General features: G+C 40.6%; 1 protein-coding gene across 5 annotated transcripts in view; it reads left to right on the top strand.

The window, feature by feature from the left end:
- The window catches only part of GAS7 (growth arrest specific 7), a 135,757-nt gene extending 124,893 nt beyond the window's left edge, over positions 1-10,864 (top strand). For 4 of the 5 annotated variants that reach the window (XM_083725902.1, XM_083725903.1, XM_083725905.1 and 1 more), the window contains exons 12-14: positions 490-569; positions 1,086-1,184; positions 1,574-10,864. In XM_083725902.1, the coding sequence (XP_083582028.1) occupies positions 490-569; positions 1,086-1,184; positions 1,574-1,687 (293 nt within the window). In that variant the 3' untranslated portion in view covers positions 1,688-10,864. The remainder of the gene's footprint in view (positions 1-489; positions 570-1,085; positions 1,185-1,573) is intronic. The other variant, XR_014560975.1, reaches the window with a different exon arrangement.
- Positions 10,865-15,990: the final 5,126 nt, after the last annotated feature.

The raw sequence follows: 15,990 nt of genomic DNA, 5'->3' as shown, positions 1-15,990 counted from the left end.
TGTTTCTCAGTCCAATTGAAATTGAAATTTCAAAAAGTGGGAAACAATATTTTTCCCTTTGTTCCATGACACAGTTTCTGAATATTTTCATGACTCTTGGCCTCTGTGGCCAGGGAGACTTGGGGAGATTTCCTTGAAGGGAGAGGAGGACATATCTGGGAGGTAGGAAATCACTGGATTGGTTTCTTTCTCAGTGTTTGTCTTACAAAAATGCTCCATTGTGAGGCATGCTGTCCAGCTGGATGAGCCCGTGGTTTGTGTTTGACAACTATGTTTCACTCCTATTAATAAGGATGGAGAGATCACCACTCACTTCTCTCCTAATGAGTTTGATTTAGCTACACTACATTCTCTTTGGTCTTAACACCTTGCATGTAGAAACTTGTAGATAACTGCACTTTCACTTCTAAGTAACCTTTAGGGCGAGTGAGTGGGCTTGCAAAAAAAAAAAGTTACTCACTGTTCTTTGCTTTGCTTTGTGTGTTGCAGGAGATGACCTCATGCGCTGTGTGGATCTGTATAATCAAGCCCAGTCAAAGTGGTTTGAAGAAATGGTGACCACCTCTCTGGTATGTCATGTAGGGTCTCTCCATGCTATGCTTGCAAAACTTCAGTGATAAGTGCCCATCTGGTAAACGTTATCAAAAGTTCAGCCCATGCCTGATCTTGCGACAACATTCTCAGGTCCAACTCTGGGCAGCTTCCAGCATATATAAAAACATAGCAAAACATTAAACCTTAAAAAGCTATCTTGGCAAATTCAGCATACATTGTGTATGCAACAGTTTTTCTGGTCTGTGCACTGTTACAGTGGCCCCTGCATTCTGAGAGGGCTCATTACAGAGACTATCGATTGGGTATTCATAGTAGGAGCTGTGGTAGCGGGTAAAGCCCTCATCTGCTTCAGCTCTTGTTTGATCCATGCTCTCGTTTTGGATGGATTCTTTAGAGAACAATAGTGAGGTTCTTAGTCACTAAGAAATTCTAGGTGGTTCACATAAAGCAATCTCACCTTTCATTTGATGTTCAAGTATACTGCCTTATCCCCAATCTTTTAATGAAAATCTTTTATTGTTTCCTTTCAGGAGCTTGAGAGGCTAGAGGTGGAGAGAGTGGAGATGATTCGGCAGCACCTTTGTCAATATACGCAGTTGCGGCACGAGACAGATATGTTCAACCAAAGCGTGAGTCTGCTTGGCCTTTTCTCCTTTCTGAAGCAGTATTTCAGCAGGCCCTTGTAAACCCAAGGCCTTAGAGTTGCACTGAGCCTGCCAAACTCTTGCCCTCCAGTGTAGACAATGGCATAAGTACCACAGCTGACTTGAAAAAACAAACGATCTATTAAAACGCATTGGCCTCCTTGATGTAATATCTGTGGTCTGCTCTTCTTTCAAAATGGTACCCTTGGAATAGCTCAAGGCCTAGTTGGAAATGTTGTCTGAGCACCGTGAGGAAACAAATCTGAAGAACTGGGAGAAGGAGGTGGGGAAGTGGTTCAGTTTTGCTAGGGGGTTTCATGAAGCATTCCCTTATGCTCTTATGGTAACACTGCTGTTGTTTCTGTGTCTTTTAGACAGTAGAACCCGTGGATCAGTTGCTTCAGAAAGTGGATCCAGCCAAAGACAGGGAACTGTGGGTAAAAGAACACAAAACCGGTAATATCAGACCCGTGGATATGGAGATATAGACTGCTGTTACTGGTTGTAAGTGGTGGGCTCCTTGTCCCAGCCATGTTCGAGAGAGTTCTGTAAAGCCTCAGGAGTAGGGAAAAGAGAGACGTTCTGCTGTCAGCTTCCTTTTATATTTATTATTGCCTGTAGGGACTATTTCTGTCATGTTTGATCATTATTTCATTTCCTGTTGTGCTTTGCCTTAAACATCGAACATTCCAGGTTTGAGAAGCCACGCTTTATACTTCCTTTCAAAATGGGCTGTCAGCAGCCAAGCAGTTGCCACACTCGTGATAAGCTGCAGGGGTTGTTTTCTGGTACAAAGAGAGCTTTGCTATTCAATTGTGATTGACTATCTCATGCTACTCCCCTTGCATGACGCTCTGTTTGTACAGCAATGCTAAGACACAATATGCCTCTGCCAAACAAACGAGACTGGTGAATTTGAACACGACTCTGGAAGGAGTGAGATCTTCCTGAATATTGCCACTTAATTGTATGGAAAGGAGGGGGGGTTTGAGGAAAACGCTCCTGTCCTCCCTTTACAATTTATGAAATGGCATTCATAAAGCTAACCTACCTCACAGGGGTGTTGTGAGGATAACAGTAAAGCCTGTACAATATGTATTTTTTAACAAATCCTGACTCCCATGACTGCAGACTGCTGTTGTGAGGCCATCTGTGAAATTGTGTCTTTTTCAGTACAAAAGAAAATGAGGTAATAGGTCTGGTGACCTTATGAAAAGGTTAGTCCTTCTTTATATACCCTCTCAGGTACTCACTGACTGTAGTCCACAAGCCACTTACTCTGAATGGGTGGGATTCATCTAATAAACCCTATCAGTGGAAGCCCTGCAGGAGGACTTCTGTTTTACAGCAGGGCTTTCCCCCCCTTCTCTTCCTCCTGCGCCCCCCAAAATTTGGTTCTTGGGAGGCAGGAGGGCCCCCCAGAACAACACGGTGGGAAGGGGGATTGTTCCATCTGGCAAGCTGATATGCTTGTGTAGGCAGAACATTTGTAACAGCGTGACAATGAATCCTACCCATGGTCTCCTTGACTTTGCCATGGACAATTCTTGAGGAAATGTTCTGAGAATTGCACACATTTATCAGCACTCTCCAGAAGAAAAGAATGTCCTCCATAGAAGAGATAATAAGGCTGCAGTGATTAGGACCCTGATGCTGTAGTCTTCAAAGTACTTTTTGAATGCTTCCCTTGAAAGATTGTAGCCAAATCGAATTAATTAAGGCATTGCTTGAGCTTTACTTTCCACCAAATAACTTACGAGTTTACAGACTATATAGATGGCAGAACTTCCTAGCTAATGTGTCTTACCTCAAACATGAGTTACCCAAAAGGTGGATTTATCCAGTTGCCACAGCAACATTCAAGTGGGACCTGCTCTTTGGGGAGGATTTAACAGGCCTTTGGCTCCTGAACTCCTCCATCATGGCAGCCATTTTAAAACAAGGAATTCAGTCTGTGTCTTTTCAGAAGACCGAGTTCCATGTAGCTCCCAACATGCTGTGATAGCCAAAAATCAACACAAGTAAATTAGAAACGATTGTATAAATCCAGCCAAATATGCATTCTGAAGCTAATATTCTGAAGTGCAGCTCTTTTCATGAATGACGATGGACCCAATTGATCCTGAGGTCCCAAACGTTGAGAACTGTTGGAGAAGAACCACAGTGTTCTTTGTCCCTCTTTTTTCTTCATTTGTCTTGCCTTGTCTTGCCTTGGTATTTATACAGAACAAATATTTCCCCTCTGAGTTTATCAGATCTCTCTTCGTTCCTCATACTGCCAAGTGTTTTGTTTGATCAGCTGTCATAAGCAAATGTGAGGAGCAGATAGCCCTTTATGTCCTTCCTGAGTATTCCAATATTCTTTTTACTGGAATGCCTAAGTCTGTACTATGACTAGATTTCTCATAATCGCTGAATAAATGTTTTTATTTTTTGAATGATGATAGGTGTTGCAGATTAAGTGGAGTTCCATGAGCTCACTTTGGCCTGGGTGGGTTGAGGTGTAGGTGGGAGAGGAGACATTTGTTTTGTTTGGTGCTGTCAAGCAAACTATCCCAATAAGTTATAACACAACTTCAGCTAATTTGATCATTCTTGCGTACTCTTCCCTTGCTTTACTTCCAGTGAAATATCTTTTTCCCCCTCCTCTTTCTGTGTAACATCAGGTTTCTAATAGGAAACACATTTCATCTTTCCCCCCCAAGAAACTGACCATCAAGGTTGCAAAAAGAACGATTTATCCTGTTGGTATGTGTGGGGAAATTGAGATTTGGACACATCCCAGCATTAAAAAGATTTCCAAGGCATCCGTTCAATTCTTCTTCCTGTTTTGAAAACCAGAGTCATATTTCCATATTCTGTGCATCCTTCAACCAGCTTGCCATTGTCTGGAGTATCCCTCACTTGCCTTTTCCTGGCCTTCTCACTTGTCACTGTTTAGCAGTCTGCTCCCTGCATGATATAGACCTTGTCCTCTCATTTTCCTTCACGTGTGTTCTCAGGTATCAGCCAACATAAGTGAAACTGCCCACACAAATTGTGAAAAATAACAGACCATCTCTCAAAATATATTTTAAGCCATTGCTCCATAAATACTCAACAGCACCTGACAGATTTTGTTCTTGTGTGTCTGCTGCTTTGCACCAAATAAGAATTGTCTCATTTTTCTATGTTCTGTAGTGACCTATCCATTTATGCTCCCTCTCCATGTTTCTGGTGTCTTTCTCCTTTTTTCTTCAGAGTCTGGAGGTATCACACTGCACTCTGCTCTACCAATTTTACTTTGAGGAGCCGCCTCATTTAAAGCAAACTCTCCCAGACATTGCTAAAGATTATATACTGATTTAGAAGTCTCTTTTTATAATGTGGCAGATCTATAAGGTAATTGGTAATGTGCTTGTGCTAGGTTTGTTTGTTTGTTTTGCTATTTTTATATACCAGATACCTTTTTCTTCAGGGCTGATACAGCCTGTTCGCACTTTAAAATTTCTGTCTTGCACCAAGTGGCACCCATTGAGTTCTAAGATTTGAGTGGCCGGTTCCATTAGGTTCAAGCCATTAGTACTACCCTCTAACATCCTCATTTCTCCTTCCTTGTTCTCCTTAAAGCTCTCTTTTGCCATGTAAAGTAGATATAGGTGGCTTCAAACAGAGGAAGGGGCAAGCAGAGTGGGAGAAGGGGTTGTTGAGCCCTTTCCTTGCCCCTGATTTGCAAATCCTGAATAGACAATTAGTTGGCAAGGAACAGATTAAATGGCCTCTTTCTTTGCTCTTCTGGTTCTCTGCATAACCTGATGCAATGGATGGTTGCTTTTCATGACTTAAGAAAGCCTTTCGGGGGAAACAATCACAGCATTACACCCAACCATTTCACCATAACCGGACAGCCATTTTATGTGTAACATGTTTCTACTCAGGCTTGTCCTCAGAAACTTTCTTTGCTGTACTGCTTTATGATTTGTGCTTCGTTCTCATCTAAACTTATGGGCTCAAAACTTAAAAGGAGAGAGATGTTCAAATGATAATACTCTTTTAAAAGGAGACCAACAAAAAAAGTTCAGCATGCCAATTTTGTGATGTTCTTTAATTGAAGTTCAAAACCTCATTGCCTCTGTTGAACTCCTGTGCCATCTCAGTGTTCTCACTGGATGCCCTTGTTTTCTGGGTGCTATTGATCACATTCCTACTATTTATATATTTTTAAAAATGACATTTGTTATATGACTTGCAGTCATGAGATGGCTCGCAAGTGCCATTCACGCTTCAGGTTCTTCTTTTATATCAGTTCATATTTAACTTGAATTTTCATTAGATTAGCCATTCATGAACAGCCAATTTTTGTTGCATCTGTTTTCTAGCTGCTTAATCTCAATGTCATTTTAACACACAGTGCTCATGGCTTATACACTTGCCAACACTCAACAATATGAAATAAGTCCTAACTGATTTGTTCAGTTTTCCAGTTTCACATAGGAGAGTTTTATTGCTCTATGGGGATGTCTTTCTAACATCTCCAGTTTCTTTTCTGGAAAAGGTGTGTTCTAAGAGATAATCAGCTTAAAATAAAATAAACACTCCTAAGCACAGTTTGGGGACTTAACAAATCTGCAAGCCATCGGGCAGTTACTATAACAGGAACTCTGAGCATATCCAGATGCAAATCTGTGTTTTTCAGTACAAAAGAAAATGAGGTAATAGGTCTAGTGACCTTACGAAAGGCTTGGTCCTTTTTTATATACCCTCTCAGATACTCACTGACTGTAGTCCACAAGCCACTTACTCTGAATGGGTGGGATTCATTTAATAAACCCTATCAATAGAAGCCCTGCCTTTACAGCAGGACTTCCCCCCCATCTCCTCCTCCTGCACCCCCAAAAATTTGGTTCTTGGGAGGCAGGAGGGCCCCCCAGAACAACACGGTGGGAGGGGGGATTGTTCCAACTGGCAAGCCGATCTGGAAATCCTTGATCTGATGGGATGTTGTAATTGAATACAGCCCAGTAAGTTAAAAGATGATCCATAGTTTATGAATAAAACCTAAGCACAGTGCTTGTCTTCCATGCCAGACATCCTTGTGTAGCCATCTGCTGCTGCTATATTTCACACACACACACACACACACACACACACACACACACACACACCCTTTGTTCTGCTGGGGCACCTGTCTCTTCATAATTGTTGTAGAATCTCATTAACTTTATTCAGGGACATACCAGTTTTGTATGCCACCTGTTCCTAAGACATAGCTTTACTCTCGCTGCTAGATGTAATCTTTTACAGAACAAATCTATGCATTTACTCAGAAGTAAGCCCTTTGTAAAGAAGTAGGGCTTACTCCATAGTATTATTGTTTTATTAAGGTTGCAATGTTTTCATAAACACAAGGCCTCCTAAGCAAGACCTGCTAAATCCCTGCTTCAATGGCTGCCCTGGTGTTTTTAGGCATTCAGGACTATTCCGTATGCTTTCAGAGTATATCGTCCATAAGCTCAATTTTGTGAACCGTGGAGAAGCTCAAGTTCTCTACAGTCATCCTTCTATTTTTGATTTCCCCACCCCCTTCCCTCCCGTACAGCAGGAATGAAGTCACTATTAAAATTCTGAATTCCTTCTCATACATCTGTTGTTCTGTTGTGCACTTTTTCCTACATCCAGTTCAGAATTTTGCCAGCTGCCCTGCCTCTGTATAGTGTGAAATGGGAAGGGAAAGCAAATTTTTCTGCTATTTTCTGTCACAGACAATGCAGGCTTGCTCTAGGCTTTGCTTAGCAATGCTACTTGGGCTGCTTTCACAGCTGCATTCTGATCCAGTGTTCCATTATTAGCCGGGCTCTGATGTGAAAACAGCACAGAAGTGCCATCGTAAGGATGGCTATGAGCACAAAAGGGCTTTCCATCTTTAAAAGGTGGGAGTAGGGGGAAATGTGACAGGTGGGCATAAGGGCACGAACCTGAGAATACAAGGACGAAAGAACATCTGATGAAATGAGCAGGCAACCATTTTGAAAGGAGTGGGGGACAAAATGATTCTTAAAACTTTGTGTAGATTTAGCTTGCACAGCTACATGGCATGAGACACTCGGGATACTGATAACTGATCTAAGTTTGTTTGGCAGTTGCTGATCATAAGCTCCCTTTTGATTCCCTCCCCCCCTTTTTTTTTATTACAAATTAATTCAGCAGACCTATAGAATTTAGAGGCTGACTAGGCTATTACTATACGATACAGTGGGGCATAGGGAAGTGTAGCACAGATGTATCCATGATGCCCCAGATTTGTTATCAAGCAGGGAAATAACAAAATACGCATCTTGCAAGGATTTTCGTCTCCATAGCTGCAACAACAGTTGTGGAGGTGGGATCAAGCATCTAAAATAATCCCTCATTGGGAAGTGTTGAGTGGGAAGCTTCTACACATGGTACATATTTCCATTAGAAACTAATAGTGATTTCGTCGTGCTAGTTTAAAAGTGATATCTTCTTCCAAAGAGTCCTGGAAAATATAGTTAGGTGAAATTATGGCGAATTCTCTGTTAGAGCTATATCTAGTCGTCACCTCAGAAGTACAGTTCCCAGGCTTACCTAGGAAGAACAAATGACGACTGTCAGAGAGGGTGAAATCTGTAGTGCAGATATGGCCTTGATTTAGGAGTGTCAGTACTTGTGTATATAATGTGGATAAAGATATGTGAATAGTGTAAATAAGTAGACTTTGTCCAGTCCAATACCTTGAGCTCAGTATGTCTCCAACAGTGAACATTCGTTGGTTGCATGAACTCGGAACTGATTGTGCTCTATCAGTACTTGCACCAAAGGTGGTGTCTCTCAGATCCTGTCTGTAAATCACAATACCTAGTAACTAAGATGTGTTACAGTGGATTTTTTTTTAACCTCAAAGGCATAGCATGCAGTTGCATTTGGCAGGCAAAAACTTAAAAGGTTCCCAGCAATTTGACTAGTGTACACGCTCACATTTAGCATTATGTAACCATACACTGTGCCTGGAGGTGGCACTGCATGTATTTTACATTTTGCTGATCTTGCATGGGGTTCTCCTGCTTGACTTTTGTGTGACTCTTGTTTCCTTCACTTTTCGTATAAGCAAGTCAACCAATGTGTTTGTAGAACTAATGGTTGTGTACGTCTGTTAAGGTGATGTTTTGAGAATCTTGCGGCCTTTGTTCATTGCGGAGCAAGACAATAGTTCTTTTATCCCATAATTGGTATGAAACAAAGAACACTGCACCCCAAAACTTGACATTCCCATATGACTGGGACTTCAACTTACATGGCAGTGAGTCTTCCTGATGTTTAGTTTGATGTCCATTCATTCTGTGCCCACTCATATATGCTTCAGAATACTTCGCTGTGGTCTAATTTCAGACAACAATTTTTGTCCGATTTCCAAGTTGGAGTTTTGTCCATACGCCTCCTGAAAACCCTCCACCTGCTATCAGGATTGGTACAGATACTTTTTGAAAAAGTTGTTTTAGGTAACTACAGTTTTTTTTTAAGTGCTTGGAAATTTACTTTACAGCAAGCCTGTCTTGAGCCTCTGCTGTGCATTCTACATAATTCATTGTGATATGGTGGCTCCTTTCTATGATATGTTCTCTGCTCAGCTGTCTTGGTTTGTTTATGGTGTGGTCCAGAAAACCAATGGTATACCATTGATTTCAGCAAGATACGGATCTTGCTGATACTTTCTTAGTCCTTATGCACTCCACGGTGCCAAATACTATTGAAATCTAGCTAAATGCTCTTATTTTAACGTTTGGACCATGTAAAAATAAAAAAAATAAGAAGAACCTTATTTGGAGGGGGTGGCGGCAGGAAGGCCAATGTTTTGGAAGCATAGAGAATTGGAAATTTCCCCCCAACTTATATTAAGTTGAAATATCTTGGATAAGATTGGTTTTAATCTAGAAGGGATGTAAAGAACAGGCATATTTTCAGTTGTGTTCAAATACACAATCTGGGATATTTTTGGTGTGTGTGTGTGTTATTTTCCTTTGCTGCTCTTATCACAAGCAAACTCCAGCAAGATCTTGCTGTAAGTCTAAAGCACAACCAGTTTGGGCATTTTGAATAAACAACAGCAAAATAATATTTTAGAGATTACAAATCCACCTCAGATTATTAGATTTTACAGTTCTGAGCTCATAGTCCACTCTTAATATAGTCCACTTTTAATATAGAATTTTTTACAGTATTAATGCTAGTGGAAAATCACATAACACTCCTTGAAAAAGTGGTGCAGGGCCTTTTTTGCCCCAGGTTGTGCCAAGTTTTGAGCGAGTGCCCAGTAACATTTAAGCAGACCGATTCCAAGTTTGGCAGCATTCGTTTCAAACCGATGTTCTTCTCTAGTGGTTCTGTTACATAAGCATTGCAAGTGAAGAGGATGCTTTTAATGGAAATTGTAATGAACCTTTTGGATGTTTGGGGTTTGTAGACAGTAGTAATTTCACTCTGTCAATATTTTTAAATCGGTTGACCCTAATGTGCATTGAATACGGTTAGCAGAAAAACTCAAGACTAACTTCAGTGTTTGAGTACCCAATTCATCATGTCTATGTAGTAGCAATAATGATTATTGCAGAGCAAGGAAGTGAAGGTGGCTACAATCTAATGAATAGCAAAGTGAATTGGCTGCAATCAATGGAGCTTGCAGTTTATGCATGTTTACTCAGAAGGAAGTTTTCCCAAGATATGTGCATAGGATTGCAGCCTTAAACATCCTTAACTGTGATTGCTGACTTTGATTTCTGGCAAATATATCCTTGTGTTCCTTTCCAAAATTGGTGTACACTGAAATTTCTGTTTCCTGTATTTGGTTGTCTATTTTCCCAGTGAATCTGAATTCACTGTGTGTCTCCCATGTCAGAGTAGCCTTATGAAAGCAACACTCCCTGTTATCAAAACTTGTGTTTCCAAACACTGTAGGCTTATCACAGGCTATATGGATAAGCAAATTCACAATGTATTTCTTTTTACCATCCATGAGTAAATTGAAAGTGCACAATTCAGTTTTGCAGATATAATAGATTTGGAGGGCAGATCTGGCCAGCAACTAGCTCTCCCCAAAACAGTTTTTTTTTTAAAAAAAGAGATTTTTAAAAATGGCATTGCTTATCTCGTCTTTTTATCCTGTACCTTTTACTAAACACTTTCTAAATTTTTACAGTCAAATGTGTCCTCTACCAGCAGTAATGGCTTTGAACTTTGTAATAATACTTAGCTGCAGATTTTTGGGCTGACTAGACATTTAAAAACTTAATTCTACTGTAAGCTCTGTGTATCAATAACAGCAGTGAGCCTTTAATCATTGTGAAAACTGTTAATGTGGCTTTTTTGTCCCATGCAATTGTATGACTAAAACACTGCAGCTGAAGAGGTAAATAAATACTCGTTAAAATTTAAGGGCCTTGTTGTCAGTTCAGGTATGTCTCCTAAATGTTAATATCACTGGAGTTGCACTGATTTACCCCATTTACAGATCTAGCCCTTAAATGTTGAAGGTATTTGCTATACATTTTCCTCCGTCTTATGTACAAACATTTCCATAAACTTTGTACTTTCCTCTATTTTAGCAAGTTTGTATTATGCACTTGAAAAGCTTTGTCTCATCTCATGTAAAATAAACTGTACAGTCCATTAAATGCTGTGTTACTGAATTGTTATTTTCACTAATAAGCAGCAGGATTTCTGTGACCACACTCGAATTAATCCACATGATTATGTGCATGCGTACATCAGTACATAGAAAAGGATTAACATGCATCGGGATGCAAGGAGGCAAAATTTCAATGAATAGGAACAGGCTCACCCTCTTGGACCCTATTGAGTCAATTGCTATAACGATACCCCTTAACCATCTTCCGTGGTGACACTGCAACACAGCAGAAAGCATGCTATCAGCTCCTTTTTTTCTGTTACGCTGACCCAGTGGTGTCACAAAATAAGATGTTGAGTCATAGAATCATAGAGTTGCAGAGTTGGAAGGAACCTAAAGGCAGGCTTTATTTCACTCAGGTCCCCAATATGTCAGTGCAGGAATCACAGCTAAAGAATCCCTGTCAAATGGCCGTCCAACTTCGGTTAAAAAAGACCTCCAAGGAAAGACAGCCATTGGTCTGAAATCTCTGGCACCTTAAAAAGTGTCTGCTGTTTCCTTGGAAAGGCGTCTTTGTTCATCAAAACTTGACCCTGCCTATAATGCTCCAAGGGAAGGCGCCACCCCAGCGTTGAGAACTATTGAACAGAAAACTCGGAAAACAGAAATCCACGGTAAAGAAAACTTCCTTTTCCTGTCACATAGAAACATGTTTCAGTCTCGTTTCACATTACAGTGTCATCTGCAAAACCCACCTATACTTGATGTACACATTGCCTAGTAGTTCATCTATATTTGGGGTATTTTAGTAGGCATTCCATAGACCCACCTGGTTAACAATGTATTAGGGTTTCTTCAGGGGGTGGTGGGTGAATAAAAACTGCTACCAGCCCTGTGAGTAGGTTTTAACTAGCAGCAGTTTCTAGAGCAACCAGGAAGGCAAGGGCTGGCTGAGCAGAGGGTATTCTTGTTCTGCTTTACCTCAGAAGTTCTTAAGGGTAGATTGTTGCCTCAGACATGAGTTGTTACTCATAGAAACAGTGGTATTCACTGGTCGGGTGGAAAGCATGGAGACCGACAGTAAGTGGAACCAGAGCCAATGACCAGTAGAGTCATCATATTATAGTTTTGCCACCATCTGCCTCCCTGCTGAGTTTTACAAATAATAAATATAGTTTTAAGTTTTAAAAATAAATAAGAATGACATTTCTTGGACTGGGTAGTTTTTGTTTTTATTATGTATTTTGTGTTTTCATATCCTGTTTTTATGTTGCAACCACTGTGAGACCTGCAGGTATAGGACAGTATACACATTTTAATACTAATAACAATAATAATAATAACAAGGCAGCATATCAGTAAAGAACCCAGCAGCTGTGCTTCTGTAGAGTATTATCTTGAAATTAAATGGATTATGAAGTTGCAGTGAGAAAAGGATGTAAGGTAAGAAGTCTCTCTCTCTCTCTGTGTGTGTGTGTGTGTGTGTCTGTCTGTCTGTGTCTATGCGTACACACAAGTCTTCCTCCGGCTTACAGCCAATTATTACAAACTGGCAATTCTGAAGTAAATTCCTTAGCAGCCTTTGCGTTTTGTCAAATATTCTCTCAAACAGAGAGTCTGAAGAAGGAGTCTTCTGCCCTTCAAAAAGTGGGAGTAATTGCTCTTCCGATTATTATATTTGCTGAGGGGATTGGTACCCTGACAGTGGCTCCATTGTCTGTTACAATTCACAGTGTCAGTTGGGGGCCATCATGTAGTGACCACGATTCACATTAAATAGTGTTCAACAGCAGGGGATGGAGAACTCATTTTGCAATGGCCAAGACTCATGTGGTGAATTCTAATTGAGGATATGGCTGGGTAGGAGACATTTACTAGGGGAAGACTGGTCCCTAAGGTGCAGAAAGCCATCCACAGCTTCCTGATAGGATTTGCTATTAAACTGCTCAGCTAAAAAGGCAGGATGACAAAGAGCAGCTTAATTTGCCACACTGGAACTGGGACGGTTGAAGGTCAGTCACAGATACTGATTTAGAACTAGACTCCATTGTATAGGCCGGCGGGGGTAGGGTGGGGACAAGTGGGGCACTGGCCCATGGTTCAAACTTTCTGAGGAGCCCAGAGATCCACTGGCTGCTTCTAGGACCCCAGGCAATTGTACATAGAGCTGCTGCTACATCAGAGCAACCAGCAAACATTTGCTACACAGATGTTTCCAGAAGCTTCCAATAACCTGAGGTAGATAATTTTAGCAATTGCAATATTGGGTTGCTCTGCTTCTCTTCTGAGTGTTACAAAGGAGAATTCAAAACATGTCTAAAGTATTACTCTTCTTCATTCATGTTCTCCAGTTTGAATCATCCTCAATATACGGCATTACTAGAAGTAATTACAAATTCTCTTCTCACCCTCACCAGTACTGAGTAAAGCCTTCTTTCATTTACTGTTGTACACTGGAACAGCTTTTATATTTCTTTAAAAACAGCCCTTTCAGTATGTTTATACCAAAGTTGCAGATTCCTGTGGAATTAGACAACACTTCTTTCTGTTTGTAATAATTTTACTTTTTCCATGCATGTCATTTAAGGTATGCACTTCTAACTTCAGTTTGACTATTTGTGCCCTGTTTTCTAACTTTGCAAACCAAATGCTCCATCTTCTGAAGATTCAGTATAAATTGTAACTCTGTTTACAGATCCATGACTTGATTTTGGCATTAGAGATAAATTATGCCTCTTACTTTTAAGGAATTGTTTGTGGAAGGATGCCTAAATTACTCCTTCTAGTATAATTTGTTTACTTGTTTGGCCTTGGTGACCTCATGTTGATTGTAGCAGCCTCATAGCAATGATAGACTTGAGGTGCCAAAAACATCCTAGAGACTATGTCCCAGTCAAAGATAAAATACTAAGTCCCTTCAGATGCAGCCACATGGTCCAGGCTGGTTCATATGAGGAGATCCCTGAGGTTACATAGAGCGCAAAATGAGTCAATTTTCAGTTTTATGTGCTGATTTTTTATCTTTGCAGTCTGAATTAATCAAACTAGGCAGTAAAAGTCATCAGACTCTGTTGGTATCTGCTTAGAAGATTGTTGATTACTACAATCAAGTAGAACTTTTTAAAAAATGTGAATATGGTTTGCAAAATGTTATCTTGGTTCCTGAAACATCAATTGGCTCTGGGAAATTTTCAAATCCTGAATTTGTACAAAATTTAGAATTTGTGTGATATTTCAGTTTTATGCAGGAATTATCTTTTATTTTACAGCACTTTGTTTTGCAAGTGTTTTTACACTTAATAATACAAATAACAATAATAAATAGTTTTCTGAAGTACCGGTAATATGTTGCATGGGAAAGCTTTTACCTTAGGTATCATATTTGGTATCTTTGATGGCTATACTTACATGGATTCAGTTGTTATGTCACTTGGCCTGCCATGGAAGTCCTTTTTGGTGGTATCCTATGATAGCATATGCTCTTGGAAGAGTTACATACATCATAGAAAGGCACCAGAGTTGGGTGGATCTGGGGCTGTAAAATGGGCTGCATTCCATAAGAACATGGTACTGTTTCATAAAGGTCATTGTGTGAAGACCTGTATGACACAGTATATGGCACTTCATGCAATTTTCTATACAGAAGTCACTTCCATGTGGGAAATTCATCTTTTGTGAAGTCTTGCAGGTGATATGCAAAGCAAATAAAATCAAGGTTGTCCCCCCCCCTTTATTATTCTTGCTCTGAGTAGTAAAGAGCAATTTTAAAGACCTAAAGTGTTCTTGGTGCAGATTGTATCTAGTCCATGAGTCAGAGTAAAGAGGACACCCTAAAATACATAGAATGCAAAATGAGGCTGTTATGTGCTGGTTTTGTACCTGTTTCCTTAAAGGATATATCTGCTATGGGATGATATAAAGAAAAATGAGTGCACCATTTTATTTTCTTGAAAAATGAATGAGATGGATGGTTGTTTGATTTGGATAGGTGGAGCCCTCGCTCTAACAAGATAAACATCATCAGTCTAGTTCATGGATAAATAACAGCAGTTTCGAAGATTAAAACTGCTGATTTATACAGTTGCAGTTTTTTTCTACCGTAGAGTCTGCAATCAGTTGAAGTAGCCCAAAATACTATTTTCACCTGGCCTCTTGGATTTGATTATATAAGGTCACTTGATTTCCCAACTCCAACCCCTCCCAATAAACAGGGAAGGATTACAGATGCATGAGAAAGCAAAAATGAGCTCGCCAGAGAGTCTAACAGCTTCTGCTAAAGTAGCAGTGTGGAACTTGTGACCCTCTGCAGATTGTTGGACTTCAACCCCAGTCCCTATGGAATCAGCACAATCATCTATCTAGTACAGCAGGAGCAGGGGATCTGCCTCCCCCCAATTATTGGACTACAGCTCCCTATAGTGGCTGCAGCTGATGAGAGGTGGAAGATACCCGTTTTCTGACTCCCATATTACAGCACCTGTTTCACTCTGTGACCAAGCAGATGCCTCCCTCAGGCCCACAACACACACACACACAAACACACACACACACACACACACAGAGAGAGAGAGAGAGAGAGAGAGAGAGAGAGAGTTGCCTTCCTCCCCCAACAACTAGCATTTTATGACATGCCTCAGTGCTGCTGAAGATGGATGTTCCACTTAGCCAGCATGACTGTCAGACATTGATAGCCTTGGTCTCTGTGAATTTGTCTAATCTCTTTTAAAGCCATCTAAGCTGCTTGCCATCCCATCTCATAGCAGTGAACACCATAGATGAACTTTACATTGTGTACTTCCTTTTGCTTGTCTTGATTTTTTTGCTAATCAATTTTATTGTGTCAGCTCATTTTACCCATCTTTGAAACCTGTTTGCATTAAATCTTATTTGCCTCCTGCCCCTACATTTACCTAGTTTGGAAAGTCCCTCTTGGAGCCTTTTGTAGTCTGCTTTGGTTTCCCCCATCCTGAATAATTTGATGTCATCCTTAACCTTCTCCCTAGTCATCACAGACTTGTTTATGAGCAAACTGAATAGCACCAGATAAGGGCAGCTGAGGGGCAGCAGCAGGCTCGCCAGCGGCAGCCGATCCCACATTGATCTTTATTTCCCCCTTGTTCCTGATGTAGATCTGCAATCGCCCCTTCTTCCAAGGAGGGACGCCATTTTGGG

The sequence above is a fragment of the Podarcis gaigeae genome (assembly GCF_964106915.1).
Source record: "Podarcis gaigeae genome assembly, chromosome: 2".
NCBI lineage: Eukaryota > Metazoa > Chordata > Lepidosauria > Squamata > Lacertidae > Podarcis > Podarcis gaigeae.
Note: the sequence above shows the minus strand (reverse complement) of the source record. Positions and strands in the feature narration are given on the sequence as shown.